The sequence below is a fragment of the Podarcis pityusensis genome (assembly GCF_964106645.2).
Source record: "Podarcis pityusensis genome assembly, chromosome: 2".
In the NCBI taxonomy this organism is placed as follows: domain Eukaryota; kingdom Metazoa; phylum Chordata; class Lepidosauria; order Squamata; family Lacertidae; genus Podarcis; species Podarcis pityusensis.
Window position 1 is genome coordinate 49,823,923 of NC_138029.1, and position 22,768 is coordinate 49,846,690.

General features: G+C 40.0%; 1 protein-coding gene and 1 long non-coding RNA gene across 7 annotated transcripts in view; one reads left to right on the top strand and one right to left on the bottom strand.

Moving 5' to 3' along the window:
* DOCK2 (dedicator of cytokinesis 2) overlaps window positions 1-15,626 on the top strand; it is a 255,858-nt gene extending 240,232 nt beyond the window's left edge. For both annotated transcript variants that reach the window (XM_080995208.1, XM_080995209.1), the window contains 6 exons: window positions 3,000-3,137; window positions 6,227-6,354; window positions 8,308-8,482; window positions 10,696-10,816; window positions 11,901-12,046; window positions 14,439-15,626. In XM_080995208.1, the coding sequence (XP_080851334.1) occupies window positions 3,000-3,137; window positions 6,227-6,354; window positions 8,308-8,482; window positions 10,696-10,816; window positions 11,901-12,046; window positions 14,439-14,510 (780 nt within the window). In that variant the 3' untranslated portion in view covers window positions 14,511-15,626. The remainder of the gene's footprint in view (window positions 1-2,999; window positions 3,138-6,226; window positions 6,355-8,307; window positions 8,483-10,695; window positions 10,817-11,900; window positions 12,047-14,438) is intronic.
* The window catches only part of LOC308471357, a 65,416-nt gene that overhangs the window by 17,044 nt on the left and 25,604 nt on the right, over window positions 1-22,768 (bottom strand). The window contains exons 5-8 of one of the 5 annotated variants that reach the window (XR_013982896.1): window positions 7,997-8,086; window positions 6,371-6,439; window positions 4,740-4,810; window positions 2,784-3,094 (exon numbers count right to left, since the gene is read on the bottom strand). This is a non-coding gene — a long non-coding RNA (uncharacterized lncRNA). Of the gene's footprint in view, window positions 1-2,783; window positions 3,095-3,144; window positions 3,537-4,739; window positions 4,811-5,185; window positions 5,246-6,370; window positions 6,440-7,996; window positions 8,087-22,768 lie in introns of those variants that run through there. The other 4 variants (XR_013982899.1, XR_013982900.1, XR_013982897.1 and 1 more) reach the window with 4 other exon arrangements.

A 22,768-nucleotide genomic window follows, 5' to 3' on the forward strand; every position in this document is an offset into this window, starting at 1 on the left:
AATGTGATTTTACTTGTATAATATGCACATGTTTTCTCTTAATATATATTTGTAACAAAGTAGGGAATAAAAGTGACTGGCTCTGCAGTATGTAACTAATATTACTGAGAAGGAGCTTTTCATAAAGGCTTTTAATAATAATAAAAAATTCTTTAAAAGTGTTAGTTGGGATGAAAGAGCAGCCTCATCATGAAGTTGAGTTGACATATTCTGGACTTTCTTGGCCCAAAATATGCTAACCCCTGATCTAATGTCATAGGATTGTGGAAAAACCAGTGGACCCAATTCAAAGGATCTTACTCTTGTTTACATTTCATTGAAATCAGTGGAAATTACATTTGTCATTGCTAACTTGTTCCATTGATTTCTATAGAACTTAAAGTTTCTTTCCCTTTGGTCTGAAGTATATGTTATTGCTGTGAAATATCTCACAAAACAAGGAGAAATGAAAATAGTCAAAAGTGACCACTTTCATCCGAAGACTGACTGGCTTTTACTGGCTAATTTCAAAGCATTTTAGGAGTTAAACATCTAGATTCAGGATCCATGAAGTTCCATTAACTTGCTCCTACCTTATAACATACAGGAAAGGAAACTATCCTATTGTTTTAAAATATGTGTGTACAGATCAAGTGCTAGGCAGTAATCTTAGGCAGGTATAGGTGTGGGTAGGAGATCAAAGTGCACCAAGCTTGAGATCTTTCAGAAGTTTTTGCTACAACCACATACAAATAATGGAACAAATAAAATGCTCTTTCCATTTAATATCAATATGCCAGTTTAGCCAAGCGGTCGGGCGCAGTATTATACACTTTTGTGAAAACTCAGTGGAGTGTTAACGTCCTACAAGAAGATAGGAAATATACGGTAAATCCCATACTGACCCTGCAAGGGTAGGAAAATGGACTATAGCTGAGGAACCAGCAACAGTAAATAGTTGTACTATTTCCATAGCAAGTATTCAGTGGGAACCATTAAAAAGTACAGTGGTACCTTGGTTTACGAAATTAATCTGTTCCAGAAGTCCATTCTTAAACCAAAGCATTCTTAAACCAAGGCGTGCTTTCTCATAGCAGCGGGGGACTCAATTTACAAATGGAACACACGCAACAGGAAGTGAAACATGTTCTGCTTCCAAGGCAAAGTTCACAAACCAAAACACCTACTTCCAGGTTTGCAGCGTTCTTAATCCAAGTTGTTCATAAACTAAGCTGTTCTTAAACCAAGGTACCACTGTATTCTGATTTCCAATAGAAATATGTCCTGGGCTGATTGACGACAGTCTGTTTTTTACATTTGTATTTTTCCTTTTGTAGAAGCAAAGTGCCATTTTGTGTCCTACATACAAAATGGACTAATTTTTATTTTGAGGAGTTGCTTAAAAATTGTTTATGGGATGTGGAATGGTGCACTGACCCTTGTCAAAAACAATTGAGTAGATTGCAGAGAAGAGCAGGTAAAAAGCTAAAATCATCCCAAACCTCCTATGAGTCAGTTAGCAGGATTTTAAAAATGACCTCTGAAGTGATCCTTCACTTTTCAATAGCATAGCTCTGATTCAGCAAGGTGGCATAGTAGATTCTAATATGGCTGATGTTACACTTTTGCCTATATTCTTGAAATAAAAGATAAAGGGAAGAGGCCAGCTGCTAATGGCAAACACAGAAAAGAAGGTTTTGTGTCATAAAAAAGATTAACTAATTCAGAAACTTCCAGTGCACATGGGACTCTGAGGAAAGCCATATATGCATGATTTTGCATGTGTGGGTTCCACACTGATTTCATGGGGTTATAGAGGAAGAGGACTATGCAAGCAGTTGTTATGTGCATATATCAAAGGGCCCTCCATGCATAAAGTTAAATATCTGATATTTCTCCTTTATCTCAAAATGCTTTGTTATTTTGAAAAAGAGAAATATTGAATTTAAAACTTACCTTGCAGGACTTTAGAGAGGGATGCTAGGCAATGTCATAGAAAGAGCATAGCTTCTGCTCAGACTTTGGGGAGAAATAGCCCTCATTGGTTCCCTTGTTATTAGCAGCTACAGCATGAGGGCATGGGAAAACTGAGAGCAATCAGATATCCTGGAAATATCACTTTCATTTTTATGTTCTTGTCAATTATTTAATGTTGCAACAAAACTACATGAGGGATGCAGCGTGATGGCAAAGTTTCCTTTTCATGAGCTAAATGTTTATTGCTGCCAGCCTGTTCCCGGGTAAGCACCAATAATTGTCAGTTTCTTCCTTCCTTTGTGAATCAACAAGAAAAATGCTCTTTGCTGTGATAGTTACTCAGAGTGTTTATTCTGTGGGTGCTGTAAGTGTATACAAGAAAAATTTTAATCTCAGGCATAAGGAATGGCGTCTTTCCTTCATTTAGATGTCTAAATATTGTTTGCATAGGGCTGGCTTCAACTAACCCAGTACACTAGAAGGCAGCAGCACAGGATAAAGTGAAATGGTGGTCTGCTGCAGCATATTTTTCCAGTTACTAATCTGGACTGATTAAGCGTGCCCTGGCACATTATGTTCAGAGCCTAAACGCTTTTGAGTCCTTGCTCTCATTATGTGTATTAAAACTACACGAAATGTAATAAAGCCTCCCTCTATCTAAACCTCTACTTGTCTGTGATCTTCCTTAGGAAACACACAGAATCATAGAACTGCAGAGTTGGAAAGGACCCCAAGGGTCATCTAGTCCAACCTCCTGCAATACAAAAATCTCAACACACGGTTTCCCATCCAATCTGGATCCTACTTAGCTTTGTAAATGTGCTCACCGTTGTATTGCTGCATCACCTACCTCTTATTATTTAGAATTGTCTTCAGTTTACAATAAGATGCCAAACTGCTGTTAAATGTTTCCAAGGAGGTAAAGAAAAGTCAGTCGGCAAATATATTACAATTCTTGGCTATATTGTGGCAGGATTTTTTTTACACATTCTGCAGATCAGGGAGATAACGTGGCTAAACTTCTTCCTGCTGTTCCTTCCCAGATTCCATTTCTTGGAGCTGGAATTAAGATCCATGAGAGGAGGGTTTCAGATAGCCTTCGTCCTTTCCATGAGCGTATGGAGGAGTGTTTCAGGCACTTAAAGGTCAAAGTGGAGAAACAATATGGTGTCAGAGAACTGGTAAGATCCCCAGCTTTTACTTCTCTATTTTTACTTTTATTTTAGCTGCTTGAAGGGGGATGGGGAAGGAATCAGTGACCATCGGACTGTAAGGTGCAGCCTGTGATCTGAAGGCACTGCGGCTTTCATCCGGCAGCCAGATCCACTTCTGGGGTACTAGGCTTCCCCTAGCGGAAAGCCAAGATCCTTCTGTTTATGTGAAAGCTATTCCATGTAGTTAGGGAGCTGAATTAAAAACCCTATGAAAGTTTGCCGGCTAAGACCTAGAGTCCCTGCTTCCTTTCCTCTCCTCTGTCTGTAATTTTTAATAGCTTAGAGCTTTGATCCAGACTGAATATCCAGGGGTCCTGGTTCTTGGAAGATTCCAGCTGTTTGCTGAATCTGCTTCTGAAGCAACCTCTATAATAAAAGATAAATGCATTAGCTGAGGCTAAAATGGTTGTATAAAAAGGCTGTGCAATAGAATTAGCCACTATGTGTTTCTGACAGCTCTTGGAGCACAGCCAACTAAATAGCCGAATAATTAGATGAAATGTTTGATAGCATTAGGAATGAGAGGGTTGATGTATATGGAAGAGAATATCTGCTCTTGCCTGGAACACACTGCCCTTGCAGGTTGTAATGATCGGATTTGGTTTTACTGAAGAAAGGCTTTCTAGGTGGTGAATTTTTAAGCTTATTCCTTGGGGGAAATTACATGGCCTAAGTCCCAAATAATGCAAATTATGGCTATTTGTCTACTTTCTGTGCATGAATGGAAGTTTATTAACTTCCCTTATATTCACTTAATAAACTAGCTTCAGAATCCATAGTTGCCTTTAAACAAACTTTGGACCGGACCCCTGTTTGAAAGCCAGAATAAGATGGGATTCAGTAATAGCAAAATTACAATCTGCTAAAGTCTTCCTCCCAACCATAAATGGGGAGGAGTGGGGGGTGCACAAACCTGACACATTGCTCAGGCTTTTTCAGTATTGTCCACATGGCAGCACTGAAGCATATTTTTGCATTATGAATGACTAGAGCCAGTGTCAGCTTGGGTGAACAGTCCTTGTCACTTTCAGGTCAGCTAAAATGCATCCAGGTTCTCCCGGCTACATTTGCACTTCGCCTAAGCTGTTCTCACTGGGAGCTTGGTATAAATAGATCCCGATTGCTGATTTGGGTCTCATTGCAAGATCAGTTAATTTAACCTGGGCTTTAGCAAACCATGGGGAAGTTCCCAGAGTCTGACATGCACAACCTGACATAAAGCACATGGATAAGATAGTAGCCTGGCTCTAGTGCTTTAAACATAAAGCAAACTACTAGTGTGGTTTCTTCACTCCCTTTAGATTTGAACATCTCCCAGCCTATTCTGGGTTCCAACTTGAGCTGAAATTTCGCATGCATATCAATGCAAAAATGAAAAGTAATTTCCTTCAAGTATATGTTGCAAAATGAATTATTTCATCACTTCTGAATACGTTCCACATAAATTAATATGCTTGGGGGATGCCAATATTTAATATATATTCCAATACATATAAAAGCCAATGAATTCAAAGAGCAGACCCCTTCTGGTTTTATCATCTCTTTGGCTGGCTGGTGTGTTCTCTTTACCTGTGAAATGCAGCTGTGTGATTGTGTCTTCTCTCTGAACCTGGGGTTCACCAGATGAGAAGCAATTCCCACTACATATAAAATGTAAAATGTATTTGAAAATAAACTTGGGAGCTCTAAATGGCTTTCCTGAGTTTCTTGCCGGAGGTGGCTCTCTGAGTGAAATGAGACAGCGTCAGAATGGAGCCTGAAGTATGAGATTACATACCAATTTCCATAGAGGCTTCATAATATCTCTGAAATCTGTTTTTTTTTAAGGCCCTGACTTTCAAGTATTAAACTCAGGGAGGTGGCAGGTTTTTACACCATGTACATATTGAGAATAGCTTCTCTGCCTTAATGCTAGGTAACTGAAGAAATTTCTGCTTCTTCGATAATGTGAGCTGAAAATCAAGGGGGTGATCTAAGTTCAAAATACAGCTCAGTTAGTCATGGATTGCACTAACCCCGGAGACTTGATCTTTCCTGGACACACTGAGCTGCTAGGCAGCCTTTCTCAGGCTGATCTGTGGGTGAATGAAGAAAGTCCTCAGCCAGCAGGAATTATTTTAAGTACAAAGGCAAAATCATGCAAAGTCAGGAATGCTTGGAACTGCCCCCTCAAAGGGAGGCTGCTTATTGGGGTCTGGGAAGGTCATGGAAGGGCCCCAGCAGCTTCCCAGGCCCCAGTGAGCATGACTGCATCTTCCTTGCCTGCCTCTGGGATGCTCCCAGAGCCCTTGCACTTCCTTCATGGAGGCCAGTAAGGAAGGCACAGTCATGCTTACTGGGCTTTGGGAAAGTGGAGCAAGGACTCTAGGATGCTGTCAAAGCCCTTGTGCTGCCTTCCCAAAGCCTGGTAAGCAAGGAAACTCCACTGGGTGTGCAGGTGGGAGGAAAAATAAATATATGGAGAGCATGGAATGGTGGGTTTTTTTCTGCTCTCCATTTATTAATTTATTTCCATCACCACCTGTATAAGGTTGTGATTGCTTAAGTGAAACAAGTGCAACTTGCAAGTTTACTGTAGCCACCTCCTTTACATTTTCAAGGTTGGTTAGAAAGAAAAATAGAGACCCTTGCATGCTGTCTGGTTCATTTTTCAAAAATAGGGTGTAGTGCCAGTATACAGAGTTTCTCCTTGAACAACTGAAGTCTAAACATTAACTCTCTAAACCAGTTACAGTAGAAACACCAAGGTTAGAAAAAAAGAACAAGATGCAGGGAAAGGGTGTATTAGGTTAGTATGCCATCACTGAACCTTGCTGAGCTCCAAGTTGAGCTACCTTTATGTCTTCAATACATGTTTTCCGCTATTATCTTCCAACAACACACTGTTTATTTTCCACTTAATTTGCAAACTTTACAAATGGGATTAAATCAAAGGAAAACAAAATTGAGGGTTAAATGCCTTGCTGAGGTATTTGAGTTTTATCTGTTCTACCTCATGGTAAATACCGATCTCCCTTTCTACCAGGGAACATTAACTACCTTATTTTCCTATTCAGCCGGATTTTGATGATAGGCGAGTTGGTCGGCCAACATCTATGCTGCGATCATATCGTCAGATGTCTATTATTTCCCTGTCCTCTATGAATTCAGACTGTGGTACACCAAGCAAGACTACTGCAGAAAGGTGAGTTTTTACTGACCGCTCCATACAGATATGGCAGGAGTTTTCTCCTTATCCTTCTCCTCTTCCTTCCTTCTCCTTCATCTTCCTATTACAATGTCACGTTATACAACAAAGTTATCAAAGCAACTTAATAATACTACAGAGAATTTTTAAAAATTACACTAGAGCATAATAGTAATCGTATACTAGCTCCCAACCATTCCCCAAGTACATCAGCATAATGATGATGATCTAAAACAACAAGCTAGCAAACAATCAAAAATCAAGTAGCAGGAGACAAAATTAACAAACAAATGCTTAGGAGTAAAGAGGGAATGGAAGCAATTCTCTGAAAGGCACTGCGGTTCCAAATCTGCATATTATGTTTTTGTATTTTATGCTGGAAGACGCCCAGAGTGGCTTGGGGAACCCAGTCAAATGGGCAGGGTACAAATAACAAAATTATTATTATAGATCAAAACCGGTACTTTGAACTGGGCCCAGAAACACAGTGGAAACCAGTGCAGCCAGACCGGAGTTGCTTTTATATGTTCAGACTGCCTGGTCCCTGTTAAGATTCTGTCCACTGAATTCTGAACTAGCATGCGATGGCTTAGCCCAGACAGTAAGAATCCTGAGGAAATACAGCATGTGATGACTCAGCTGAGAAAGGTTTTTTAATCTTTTATATTTCTTAGGGAAACCCATTTCAATACTAAAAGCTACTTTTGAAATTTGCAATGGCAATCTGACTACATAGATCGCTGGTGAACCTTTGAAGACTTACTAATTCTCATTCCAGCACTACTTGCTACTTACAGTGATTTCAGGAGTCATTGCCACAAAAATATGCATTAGGCAAATGAAAATATGTGTGCTTTATTCACAGAGAAAACATGAGAGCTTGAAAACACACTGTTTTTAAAACATGAGTTTTGCCTTCCTGGATTATCTGTCTACGTATTTTAAGATAATGTGGTAACTTCTAATTGGGCACCATTGTCCTCCAAAGTAACATAGGAAGGTCCCCTAATTATGATGATGCCAAAGATGTTCTGTTAATTAATACATTCAGCAAATGAACTATCCTGGAGTTGCTACATCACCAATAGACAGTGAAGAAATAAAGCCTAGAATTATAAAAAAAACACTAGTGATTTTATTGTTTTAACTGTATTTCAAATATTCTTTTAACTCTTTTAATTCTTATTGTTTTCTTGGATATGTTAACTAAGGATATTTTAATTTTGCATGCATTTTAACCATGGATTGGTTTTATAGTTGTAAACTGCTTAGAAGCCATTTGGGCATACAATCAGTATATAAATAAATTGCAAATCATAACAAAGAATTGCTGTACCATTGTTACCTATTTATATGCAGTTTGTTTTTCTTACCCCCAGAAGTATTTAGAGCAGACGTTTCAAGTGTTTTGTTTGTGGTCCCAAGCTGCCCTCTCTCACCCTAGCACAGGCATCCCCAGACTCGGCCCTCCACTACAATTCCCATCATCCTTGACCACTGGTCCTGTTAGCTAGGGATGATGGGAGTTGTAGTCCCAAAACAGCTGGAGGGCCAAGTTTGGGGAAGCCTGCCCTAGCATGAGATTCAAACTTATTTTAGCCATGCCCTGAACTCTTCGCCACAACTTCCAGTACCTTACCTCTGCGAGAATCTTCTGAGTTCACCTGCTGTTTATTGCTTTGTTGTCACTTCTTGTTCCATCCATTTCCTTTCAGCTGCATTTGTGCCACTACAAAAAAAAAGACTACATAAAGGCACTTTCCCCAATAAACCTGCTCTGACCCTCATCTTCTATTCTCCTCCATCAGCTTCATGCATATACCCACCTGAGGAAATCCCGAGCTGTCTTGCACAATGGGCCTGCAATGCTGCATAGAATCATCTTTCAGTATAGGAGCAGTGCTATGGGCATAATAATTAAAAGTGCTTTGCCTCAATTTCTATCCACAGCTTTGAACTGGAAGTCCTGTCTCCCAAGGCTACCAAGTCAGTGTCAGATGAGAATGTACGCCTGACAAGCCCCCTGCCTGAAGTTAAGCTGAGAAAGTGCAGGAAGAGAGCAAAGAGAAGCAGTGTGGTCTTTGCAGATGAAAAAGCATCACCTGAACTTCTTGATATGAAAAGTGTACGTTGTTATAGATGAGTAGTCTCATTATAATTCTGAAGTACAAACTGTCAATTTCATATTAGACGTATGTTTTCTGGACAGTATGTGTCCCTTAAAGTATCAATGTCCATGAAAGAAAAAGATGTGGTTTTCTTGCAAGATGTGACACTCATCTTGGTAAGTGGTGGAAGATACATTTGCTTAATGGAACATGTCAGGTGTTGCTGAACGCTAACTCCTAGCATCAGCCCTAGCAGGCAAGGCCAAGGATGTTGGGAGTTGTAATTCAGCAACATCTGGAGGGCCAAAGGTTCCCCACATCTGGTATAAGTGAACCTGTATAGTTACAGTACGCTTAACAGTCAAGGAGGCTGGGAATATATCCTGACCTAAACTAGATTATTCTTTTTTTTACTGTTGGTGACAGTCAGATGGCTTGTTTGGTGGGAGGTTGTAGCAGTGATCCAGAAGAAAGGAGTTGGATGCACTTTTGTGGTCCTGATTGCTGCTGGATACTTTCAAGAGGGATAGGTGGTCATTATGAGTCTTCTTAAGGAAATTAAATATTGTTAGGGCATTGCAAACTGTGCTCTATAAACAGTGCCAAGCTGCAGACTACACCATTGGCACCTTTTTGTGCGATCTATCATTTGAGCACTTTGATCACACTAATCTATCATCAGCCTGACTTGCATTGCACAATTTTATAACATCACCCCTAAGAACCAAATGTTTTTGAGTATTAAAAAAGCAACGTCATTAAAGCAAAAATCAAAAACAGTTCAGTAAAGAAGCCTCATCTAATTTAGTTTACTATCCAGAAGCAAAGCTAACTAAAAATCTCTTTGAATCATAAATCCTTTGGAAGAATTGTTACAAAGGACATAAAGTTCTATCCCAATATAATCTGTTTAAGACCCTATTAAATGGTCATCAGCTTCATTTACTGTTCACCCCAGGAGTAAATTGACTCCCTTTTGTGATCACATAAAATGGAAACATGCATAACTTTCAAAATTCAATAATTCTAAATATGTTTCATATGCTTGCTGAGATCAGTATAAAATTCAGTTTTTAAAGACTATCATGGCATAAATGACTAAAACTTAATTTGTGCCTGCCAAGCAGATGTTGAACAGATTTAGAGTGTTGGCCACACCTTCGCCAAATAAAGAAAGATGTGGTAGAGAAGTGAATATGACATCAGTTATTTAACCTTCAGAAATTTAGCAAGTGTCCTTGAGCATGTATGTCTAATTACTATGACTGTGGGATTTTTCTAGCTTTCTGTTGGTGATATCCTATAGATCAAAGCTTCTGCCTCATTTCAGTTTTGTGACAGGGTAAAAACCATTAGAGTTAGGCAGAAGCTCAGGGGCAGCCGAAACAGTTGCTGGCTGTTCCCCCTGAGACCCCAACCATTCTCCTCTGTTGCCAAATGACCTCTTCCTCCCCCCATCTGCCCCAAACCAGCCTACTGCTCCAGGTGTGGTGGTCAATACTTCACCAGTGTTGTAGAAAGATCCAGTCTATTTGGCTTCTGTGCATGGAACTGTGTGTTGGGAGTGAAACAAACTACAGTCCCGGGTTAAGACCTAATGCTATATTAAGAGTTGTGGATTCCCTCCCCACTCCTTGCAACAGTGGAAAAGAGTGAAGTGGGTATGTTTTGTTCATATAGAGAAAGCATGTTTACTGTGACATGCAAATGAGGCCATTGTAAGAAAATAGAAGTGTGTTTGGGTGATCTTTCCTCTGCATTCAGTATCTATAAGTAAAGAAATGGAAGTGGCTCCCCTTGCTTGACTAAGTAAGATTTCAAGGATGCTATAACCTCCTTTGTGCCCTTGGGCAAGTCTCATTAGCTTCACGATAACTTGTACAAAACCTCCCAGTGGACTGTATTTTTAGAGCACAGTTCATATTCTACTGAATTACAGAGGAAAAAACTCCCATTGATTTTAATGGTCTTAGGCATCATACCTGAATCAATAAAATGACTGCTTGCCTTTACTGATCTTTAGTTATTAAATGAAGCATTTTGCATTCTTCTGGCTTAGCCAGGGGCAGCTTCACTTGTGAGGAAACAGTAGTCTCTTCAAATAATTGAAAAAAAATTATGTTTGCCAACACAAGTAAAACTCGGACGAATAATTTTACCCTATATGCAACTGTTAAAATCGGTTAATTCCCCCTCCTGAGTACTGAATGATTTGTGTGTTACTGCACAGCTGTCAAGAAAACATGCATTTATGAGTGACACGAATCTTTCTGAACATCTGGGTGTACCTCACAAAACATCTGTTCTCAAGCAAATGAGCTTTGCCAGCCGTTCTATGCCAACCATTCCAGGTAAGGCAATTAGGATAAGAGAATGAGAACTCTACTTTGGGGCTGCTAGTAATTAAAATAAAATAAGCTACTTCCGTTCACTGTTGTTTTAAAAAAGAACTTCAATCTTTTCAAATTCAAAATGTGTTGAATATTAAGTATTATATTAATGTTTTAGTGCCTAAAGAAGACATTTTGATACAGGCCAAGCATCAACTAATATTTTATTCAATGTTATCTAATCATTATAACGGTTACAATCAGTTAAGATTACTATCACTCGAGTCCTTTAACCATCACTGTGTGTATAGAGTGCGCAGACGCAAACACAAGCAATGTGCTCAGATAGTCCTCACAGACATCAGAGCCATTTAGAAACTCACTTTTGTGCCAGCATCACAGTAATAAAGAGTAACAGCAAAATCAAAGGAACATAAATATTTCATTGCTGTTGCAGTTAAGAACTTGGGAAGTGGCGGGACAGGTATTTTGTGCAGCACAGAAAAGAAGGAAGAGTGTTTGGACATATATTTAGCAAGACAAAAACCCACGCCTGATAAATGCAATAATGGAGGCTGGTATCCCACTCCTCTACCTTGCTCTTTTCTCAATTAGCAGCTCTTACTCTTCACTTGATTAACTAAAGCTCTTGTGGACAATTCCCAGCAAACTCCCAGATGCACAGCATCCAAACAAGCATATTAGAGGAGGAGTGAAATTCTTAATCTTGCTGGAATCTTGGGAGCTACCTGACAGATGGGGAGAAGGCCAAAGCCTTCCATTGCACTGGATCTGGACTAGGGCGAATCCTACAAGAGTAGTCATTTATTCTGGAACAGGTGCTTCTGCAGAGATCCTTGGGTAGCAACATTTATCAGTCATCTTGATCCTTGTACATGCACTTGGAATGGAAGCCCTAAGAGGCATAAAGTCTTTTTGCTTTCATAGTTTGTGTCAAGCTGTTTAATTGTTGCCATTGTCCAACATGGGAGGAAAGGGAGTTACATTTTCTGCATGCCAAATTTTATTATTATTTTTTGAGAATTAATTAATTTGGGCTCTCTCTTGTTACTTCATTATGTACCAGTATTTGCTTGTTTTTAAGGGGTAACTATGTCCGTGTGCTGCCCATCACCTGAGGAACCAAATGCACCACAGAGAATGAGCCAGGCAAGCATCCCTCCTCCCATCTTGGAGCTGGACAGGAAAACTCTAAAAAAGAAGAAAGTGAACCAGCTCTTCAAAACAATAGTAAGTGAAAATTTTCAAGTTGGGGCTCAACTGAATAGTGGCGTCTGATCAGCTTCTAGCTGCTGGTGTGCTCCACCTTTTCCCTGAGTTTTCAAAGCAGATCTTGTAACTTGCATTGAAAATGTAAGGGACTGAAGACGCACAACCCGAAAAGACCTACTGAGGAAATCTATCTGCTCATTGCATTATTTTTAATATTTACCTATTCTGTATGCACAGCATGCTCCAGCACAGCAATTTTAATAATAGGTTAACACAAGAAGTCTCATTTGACCTTCACTTGTACTCCTGGCCTGATTTATTTGCCAACCCAGCAAAAATTTAATGCTTCGTTAAGATTTCAAAAAACAAAAACCAAAGCCATGTGAGGGGAACAACTCAACTACACAGTAGCAGCACTACAGAGCACATTTCTGTTTAGATCATAGTAGGCAGCTTGGCACACCCATTACACTGTGGTGCTTCCATACACATTTGTATAGAAGGTGTTAACAATGCTGCATTTCATGTACTCTAGGCAAAACTTTCTTCTTTCAATGAAATCACATCTTGCCTGCAAAGCAACATACAGTCCAGGCAAGTGTTGGCTTACAGCCGATATCTATTTAAAGTTGATAAGTTTCAGGGTTTTTTCAAAAGCCTGACTGGAGATGTTATTATTTTCTAAACTCCGATAGCAAAACAAAATATGCAACCTAGAAATGCAGAGGGTGCTAGTATTTCTTGTGGTGCATGAAAGGATAGCAAATTCTGCCATTTTATATGTACTGTCTCGCTGAAATGCTGGAAGATTTCTGACTGGTATTTCCCTTTCATAATTTGCTATAAAAGACTATAATTGTGTTTTGTTTTAGCTGACTACAATCACTAACATTAAAGTGTTCAAAGATGCCATATAGAATATTTCAGTACTGTAAGGTAAATCAGTATTGTCAGCCCAGTAGTAGATAATGGGGATGAAACAAGAGCCCAGGGTGGGGAACTCGTGCCCCTCCAGCTCCCACCAGCCTCAGCCAGCATGACTGATGGTGAGGGATGAAGGGAGTTATAGTCCAACAGCACCTGGAGAGCTATAGGTTCCCCAATGCAGCAGCAGCACCCACTGGTTTTATTATCTTGTTTGTGGTCCCAGCATCAGCTCACACCTAGTATCTGCCACTATGGTTTTCTTTAACTCCTGTTTTAAAAAAATACTTTACGAAAAAAAGCTCTTACAGGGAATCTAGCTTTTATGTTGACCTCACAAATGTAGAGTTCAGGAGTATCTTACTTGCATTTTGATCATGTACATGTTTAAAACTCAAGCAAAGTGTAATTTGCTTTTGAGCAAATAGGAATCGTTCCAACTAAGTGTGCACAGTATTGCAGCCTTGAAGTAGTAAATCAAATCACATCAAAAGTGAACAGCTTGCGGGACAAGAGGGAACATATTTTTAAAAGCCACTTCTTTCACTAATAAGAGCCAAGCAAAAGCTAGGCTTTAATTCATCAGTCAGCCAACCTATATTTTGACTTCATTAGAGTTCCTTAGAACAAGGAAGTTTTCCCCATCAAAGGGACAGCAACCTTAGTAACAACCTTCAGATTTGATTCACTGTTTGTTTTCTGAAATCTCCCTGCACTTTAAAGTCTGGTTTTAAGTATCAGGTTTGCACTTGCAGTAATACAGGACAGAGAATATAGAAAGGATACTCCTAAGAGCTTAGGTATGAGTGTGGAATCTTGCGGGTTTAAACTCCTTTGAGCCAAGCCTGAAAGGGAATCTCTCAATGAAAAGCAAAAAATCGAATGAAGACCTGCCTTGCAGCTGTCATATTGAATATATACATCTGTTGCCTACGTCCAAGGATGTAGGAGCACCATCATCTTGGCTGTGACCACACATCCTGCTCTAGTGTTGTAGCAGAGAAGAGGGTGTTGCAGTGGGACCCAGCAAGCCTTAGTAGCTAGTTCTTTAAGGAATCCCATGCCACCTAAGCCACTTTGGGGTTTTATACAGAAAGGCAAGTTAAATATTTAACATAAAAATAAACATCACTGCTTGGAGTTGGAGTGGATTGGAATTCCTTCATGACATGCATTCATATAGCACTACAGGGTGATTTAAGTGGGAGGAAAGCACTGGACCATTCTGACAGAGAGCCCAGGTGCTAAGAGAAACTGCTGGGTTAGCTGTTGGACAGCGCCTTATTTGGTGTGCTTACAGCCAATGTGGTGCCATCCAGAAGTTGCTCAGTTATGACTCACCATTCTTGACCACTGGCTATGCTAGCTGGGCCTGATGGGACTTGGAACCCATCTGGAGAGTGCCACGTTGGCCACCCCTGGCTTACAGCAAGATCACTAGAGGAAGAAAAACATTGACAGGCAACCTTCTTTTTTATGTATCCAGTACAGGACCAAACAACTTGAAGATGGGAGGCATACCAGTGAGCGACAATCTGATTTCTTCCCAGACCAGTGAATAAATTACCTTGTTTGAAAGAGAAGAGATTTCCTAGCAAGTGTGGAAAACAAGATTCCAAACCGGAGAGGAAGGCTGGCATAAAAGAATGTTACTAACTCGTATAACTCACTTGCACAATCTATACATCTGCAGTTTTAATCAATGCACAATAGTAATTAAAATATTTGCTTTTCCATTTCTAAAAGATTATAAAGTCAAGGCACTTTTAGTAATCTTTAGGCCAGTTCCCAGATTCAGCATTCTAGGAACATGGTGGCTCACTAGAACAAGCATCCACCTGCCACAGAACATAATGTGACAGATAATATGCACTTAACCTGATTTATGCAGTCCTTTTGCATTTTATTTGCACTTTTTATTAAGTGTATGTGCTGGCTTCTGTATTCCACCGCACTTATAGGATACCTAAAAGACTGATATTGTAAATCGGGTGTTAGTTAGCTCATTGAACTGGTAATTCCTATTTTAAATTCCCAATGAAGTTTAAAGGTTGACTGAAATTCTGTTTTTATTAAAGTACAGGCCCCACTTAACTTACAGCCTTGGACTGTTGTAATGGAATTGTCTTGCCATATATTACCACTGCACCCCCAAGAATGATAGCTCTTTTGTGTTTTAATTTCACATACACTCCGCAAACATGCAAGAAAAAGTTTCTGCATGAAAGAACCTCTTATACCCTTTCTATAGACTATATACTTCCAGCAATTTAGTAATCAAATGTTATATGTGTTCTCTCATTTGCTCTGAATCATCCTTCATGGAATTTCTCCAAATTCCTCAGTATATTGCATAATTCATCTCGTCTTACTGACAAGAGAACTCTACAATTCCTGTATTGCTACTGTGCCAATATAATTGATTTTCTCACCTTTCCGACATGCTTATGCTATACCTTTTTGCTTGTTTCATTGCTCCGAGACAAAAGTACAGCTACATGGTTTTAGTACTGTTATTGCATAACATACCCATTTATTTTATGTATCATCTTGACTTGGGATTACTCAGAAATTTCGACATATTCATTTGCCTATGTATCTCCTGGCTACTGTGTAAAAACTGCACTGATTTAATAAACTGTGCCCAGTTTTGGGGCTTCAAGGTAGTTTTAAATTGCTTGTTATAACAGGAAAATGTAAACTTTGATTTGTGTGTTCTGGAAAATATGAATGTCTAAAAGCCCACTTCCTCCTGGTAATTTATATTCTGCTGCAATTGGAACTGAGATGGGATAGAGTTCAGGATCGATCACTGTTCCCTGGAGCATTTGACCAGCACCAGAAGCAGCAGCAGTCAGTGATAAAGGGCTCCTGCTTAGAGCCTACAGCAACTATAATAATGCCATGATTATATAATGGGAAGGAAATTTGGAAGAAACTACAGAGCTTTCTAAAACAACTGAGCCATATGCCTCTGGCAGAATGCTATCACCTAATTAGGTCATTTCTAGGAAAGTCAGATTTGTTCCCAAGTTTCTGAAATCTTATCAAAAAGATTGATTTCACAAGAGATATTATGGGACATATCCCAAACAGCTGGTACAGTCTACTCATCCCAAGTGGCACTGTTGATGAGCATTTCCCCCCAGAAAAGTTAACTGAAAAAGTTTGTATTTTATTGATGAAATACTAATTCTGTGCATTGATCTTCATATTGTTTTGACTGGCATTGCAAATAACAAGCCAACCACTAGAAAAGGCAAACCAGTATGCTGCCCATGGATTAATTTTAAGTAGATGGTTGGTGACCTTCCTTTGAGTAAATTCACTGGAGCAAAGGAACTCCAACTTGCCATTTGGACTACAGTGGTACCTCGGGTTAAGAACTTAATTCGTTCTGGAGGTCTGTTCTTAACCTGAAACTGTTCTTAACCTGAGGTACCACTTTAGCTAATGGGGTCTCCTGCTGCTACCGCACCACCGCCACACGATTTCTGTTCTCATCCTGAAGCAAAGTTCTTAACCCGAGGTACTATTTCTGGGTTAGCGGAGTCTGTAACCTGAAGAATATGTAACCCGAGGTACCACTGTACACATTGTCACTCATAATTCCTTGGGTGATCACAGATGACCTGATGATCACAACACCAGGCCCCACAAACACAGCAATCACCCTACTAAAGAATTCAACACATTTGCAATGCTGTCAGGCCTCCACTGGGAGCTGGAGGGTCAGAGATTCCCCACCCTGGGCTCTTGTTTCATCCTCATTATGTACTGTCTCGCTGAAATGCTGACTGTGGTATTTCCCTTTCATATTTTGCTATAAAAGACAAGAATCACAAAAATCAAACTCTGCAGCACCAAATTCAGATACTATGGGGTACAAATAACCAGAAACCTTAACAAACTATACCTCCACAACTACAACATCATGTGGTGAGAAAGTAACAAAGACCTGAGGAAATGGAACAACACCAACTTCACCCTCTCAGACAAAATAGCCATGATCACACACACACACACACACCCCAAAAAATTAACCTACATATTCCAAGCCCTGCCAATTTGGATTCCCTCAACCCAACTCTATAAATGACAGAAAAAACTACACTTGTTTATTTTCTCACACAAAAAGCCAAGAATAAGCCCCAAATACCTGCACCTCCCCTCCTCAGGAAGAGGAATCCCCAATATATAACTATACTACATTGTCAGCCAAGTGCACCCCATACTGTAATCCCATACATACTAGAAGACGAAATGAAACAATGAGAATACACAGAGATAGACACAATTGAAAACACCTCGGCCACAGCATACACATTCCTTCAAAACAAAGGAAATTCCCCACAACACTAAACAGGTTCACACAGTCCATGTTCATAGCATGGAACGAAAAAGTAGGAAAACTATCCCCATAACCCCCCTGGCATTACGCAGCCCAAAACGTCTAAATAAAAACTTGGCAAGCCAAAGGCTTACAACACCTAACAAACATTTACAAAAATAACAAACACATTCTGACACAATGCAAGACAAACTAGGGGACACCCAAATACCCTGGCTAACATGCTACCAGCTGCACACCTTCTTAAACAACCCAGCAGTAAAAGCAGCAGCCACTAGGCCTTTGACCATCTTCAAAAACCTTCTCCTGACAGGAGAAGGACATGGCAAGGGGAAGGTATCCACAATATGCAAAATATTACTCCAGAATCTCACAGCCCCCCTCATCTCAATCAAAAGAAAATGGGACCACGACATAGGTTATGAAATGTACCCTACCCAATGGACTAAACTGTGGTCTAAACCTCCCTTTAAATTCATCACAGCCAAAAGAAGGGAACTTGAAACTTATCTATAGATGGTACCTAACACCACGGAAGCTGGAGATGATACACCCAGGAACCTCACCAAAATGCTGGAGAGGTTGCATCTCTACAGGCACATACCTCCACGTGTAGTGGGATTGCCCCAAGATCCAACCCTTCTGGACATCAGCCCTACCTGAAATATGCGAAATAACTAAACAGGTATTAGAAGCCACCCCAGAACTATCCATATTGAATATTTTCCAAGACAATAATACATACTCACACTAGGAAGAGCTCATAAGCCACCTACTTTCAGCAGCCAGGAGCATCATATAGACACTGAAGGGACCTGTCAGGAGTGAATATGCACTATTGGTACCAAACTGTATGGGAAACAGCCCTACTAGATAAAAAATCTAACCCACAAACTGAAACTAGCACAGGGACAAATAAAAGAGGACACCTTCACCCTGGTGTGGCTCCCCTTTATTACACACACAGCCTAACAAGAAACCACTGTCAGCATACAAATTGATAGGGCTATCTTGACCCAACAACCCCTCCCCCTCACACATGCAAACAGAACTCACTGCAGTCAACTTAAGGCAACCCTTGGCCTCCAATCCCTCTCACTGCCAATGAAAACTAATAAATGAATAGAAGTAGAACCTACCCACGCAACGCTGATACAAAAACCTTACATAGAAACTATGTAAGAGAATGAAAGTTTACTACCCCCTCTCTTCCCCACGCTGTCCCTCTCCACCTCCCCCAACCTTATACCGACTACAACATTAATGTATTACTTTGAATATAACTGATCTGTAGAAAGTATGATCTGAAAACAGAGATGATGTATGTACTTTTGTAAAAAAAAAACACACCAAAAAAACTTTAATAAAAACAATTTTAAAAACAATAATTCCTTGGCTGATCTGCTGGTGACTATTCTCAAATATATGAGCCAGAGGAACTAAGCAAATCAAAATTATTTGTGCAGACATACCCAACTCTTCTAATGCTGGTCTTAAAAACAACAATATAAAAACTCAACCATGAGTTGTTAAAAATAATAATGATGATGATGCTTATTTTTATACAGCTTCCGTACACTTACTAGGAATCAATGATCCTGGAATATATTAAAGTATTTGTGTCCATTAAGTATCAATACAGAAAAACAGTTCTACAGCCTCTGCCGCTAACATCACATTTCTCATTTGCATGTGAATTATGATCTCATGCTCACCGTTCGTTACAGAAAATAACACAGAGACAGTTTTGACACCAAGGGTGAATCATTCTAACACTATGAAGTGGAGAATGAATAAGTTAATCCTTTTCCATCAATCAAATTTGGTAAGCCCTATTCATTGCTTAATTGTTTAATATACAAGCTTTTCAAGTGTCTGAACAAGCTATAATATAATGTTATGGACTGTCTTGGTTGTCTCTTAGGGCAGACCCAGGTCACTGAGCCTTTGTTTCTACAGCTGCTGCCTGCCATGAAACCACCATTAGCAGGATTGGCAGCAACAGCAGCAGATAGGTTCTATGCCACTATACAAATACACTTACACTTACAAATACACTATACAAATACACTTTCTCTGAAAGGTTTCCACAATTTTGGCTACTCGTGTAGTTAGTAACTGTGCGGTATGCCAGCCTTCCTTCAACCTGGGAAATTGTGGTTGTTCTATCAGCCAGCCCCCTGTGTTGAGGAAAAGATGAACAAAAGTCTCTCCTCCAGACTTTTTTACTGATCACGGTGCCTTGAGCCCTGTGAGCACCAGTTTCCTATCTGGGTTTGGCCCAACAGTCAGTCTGGATGATTTTTTCTTTCAAAAACCCATCCTAAATTATGTATCCATGACATTTAATAGACGTTTTATCACCAAACAGCAATGGCTTAATGCACGGAAAATGCTCAATTACAGAGACCATCCTGAGAAATCCTTTGAAGTTTTGTCAAATGTTTGGACTTCATTCAGTGAATGTATTGCTTTTTTAAATCTTGGGCTCACACTTCCTATGGGTGAAAATTACAGGGTAAAGTAGCACTGCCAGTGCAAACTCACAAGAGATAGCTAGCAAAAGTTTCAGTTAGATGCAGCTAAATGCCACTGAAATCAGTAGAACTCAGTGCTGAATTAAATGTTTACAGGGACTACGTTTTGTAGGACTGTTGTGTTACAAATGATAAAATGTAATCTGTTTTCCAGTTGAGACATTTTTATGTCTACTTAATTAGAGTGTAAACTTTGCCCGTGACCACAATATATGAAATTTACAAATGAGATATGAAACTTAACACCAAGCCAGCAATTATTGACCAATTTGTTAGAATCACTAAAGTTGGGAAGTAAAAGACTCCTGGTGGTAGGCAAATCCAGGACTCCAAAAAATGAAATTGATATATCAATAAACTCTGCTTTATCGCCAGTCACCTCTTAAAACTTTATCTTTGTATAAGCTTAAGGCATCAAACTGCCCTTCCATCCTAATCAAAACTTGATAAATTCCATTTCTGTCACCTAGCAGACAACTTCCTAAAGAATTGTAACATGGGTTGTACCGGAGGTTTTGCAAAGAGCTGGGGAATATACAGGCCCATAGAGTAGGCTCCCCGATTCAGAAGGTGGTTCACACCTTCCGCCAAACACAGGTACAAGCGGCCTCTGCAAAAACGATACAAGTGCTTGTGCAAGTGTATGTGCACTTCTTCGTACAGCTCAAGTATTGTCTACACAGTTACAAACTACACACTCATTCAACACTACATATGAATAACTGCATGTACACAGGTCAGCTACTTGTGCACACAGGAACAAAAAATGTACACTTGTCGGATGTAACATGTGAGCCCCCTTTAAATCATCCAGACTTGTGGAGAGCAGTAAAAGTGGGGAGGGGAAATGAGCATGTGTACTCGTCCCTGCCCATCATCCCCACATGCTAAGTTAACCTGTTTTCCAAGGTGTCTTTTGAAGATCAAGAAACCGTAGGTTTTTGTTTTGAAGGAGCAGAATACAAGTTGATACACCAAACAAGCAATAGTGTATCAGCAGAGGGCAAGGAACTTGCTTATAAACGTCCTACAGCATTTTTCTCCAGGGAATGGAGAAGACAGAAACAGGGATGCCTTTGAGGCCTGGGGGAACAGAGATGGAGGAGAATATTCAACAGCCTGTTGAATATTACCCCAAGTCTCTCCATGATGCAGCTGAATTGCAACCTTTCTTCATCTTATTGGCCTGCTAGCCTTCCTTGTAGGGTAGGATGTTACAAGAAAGGCCTCACTTTCTATAGTCAATTCTAAGGTGACCCAAAACCTACGGCTTTGCCCTCCGCAAGCCTGAAAGGGAAATATGTCCACTGCATGCACTGTATCACTTAGGCTGCATTTACATTGCAGTTTGTTCCATTTCCCTATCTGTTAATTTCCACAGTATATTTGAGCTTTCACACAACAAAAAAGCCACTTTTGCAACTATAGCACTCATTTCCTTATTATTTGCAAAGAGGTTTTTTTCTGGATTTTTCTTTTCTTTTCCATTCCATGAAATGGAAAAGAGCACTATATTTGCACAAAATTCCACTATAGTTCCAGAAGTGGCTTTTACATTGGAAGAAGTTATAATATAATATGGAACTTACAGGGGAAATTTATGAAAACAATAAACTGTCATCTGATTGCACCTAAGGCTGCATTTATTGTGTTAGTTTTACTTACACTAGTGCTTCTCTCTTGATTTCCAGAAGTGATTTTTACATTATGTGAAAGATCACATAAAACGTGAATACCAACAAGTAAGAAAACGTTGGCAAGATGGAATAAAGTGCTGTCTAAATGCAGCTGTAATGTAGATCTGTTAGCCCAGGCAAAGTAATAGATTTTCCTTACCCTTTCAGAGAATGGCCTGCATGATTGGGGAGCTATATTTATTATGTTGAAGAATAATGAACCCATGGAGTGGTGGTTTTAAACAATCAGATTAAAGGCAGAGGCTTGGATTCAGAATTCCCATGAGTAGAGTTCTGCTGGAAGAAGAAGAAGGGGGAAGCAAGTTTTGCCAATTCCTCTTCCCCACTGCAGCTCCTTCAAAAGCTGTTCTGGAGGATTGGTAACACTTAGCAACGGTGTTGGACAGGGGTCAGCAACCTTTTTCAGCCGTGGGCCAGTCCACTGTCCCTCAGACCATGTGGTGGGCTGGACTATATTTTTTGGGGGGAAATGAGCGAATTCCTATGCCCCACAAATAACCCAGAGAAGCATTTTCAATAAAAGCACACATTCTACTCATGCAAAAACACGCTGATTCCCGGACTGTCTGCGGGCTGGATTTAGAAGGCGATTGGGCCCGATCTGGCCCCCAGGCCTTAGTTTGCCTACCCATGGTGTTGGAGATGCAGGAGAAATAGACAAATATTGTGAGTGTCCTCCAGTTATTGAGCCCTTCCATGCACAGAAAGGATACTCTGGATCCAACCCACACGACACACACATACTCACATATTCACACAACCAACTTTTACAGAAATGACAAACTAGGGGATTCTCCAATGGTGGCTAACCCACCACCAACTACAAGCCTTCCTAAACAACCCAGTAACAAAAACAGCAGCCACCCGGCCACTGACTAGCTTTGAGAAACTCCTCTGAACAACAGAAGGACACAGTAATGGGGTGGTCTCTACAATATATAAAATACTACTCCAAGACACTACAGATCCCCTTACCACAGTTAAAAACCAATGGGAGCAGGAATTAAACCATACCCAATGGTCTAGACTATGGTCTAAACCACCATTCAAATCCATCTCAGCCAAAAGATGAGAAATCACCCTAAAACATATATACAGATGGTACCTAACACCACAGACGCTAGCACAGATACACCCAGGAACTTCATCTAAATGCTGGAGAGGCTGTACCACAATAGGCACAAACCTCCACATGTGGTGGCAATGCCCCAAAGTCCAAGCCTTCTGGATA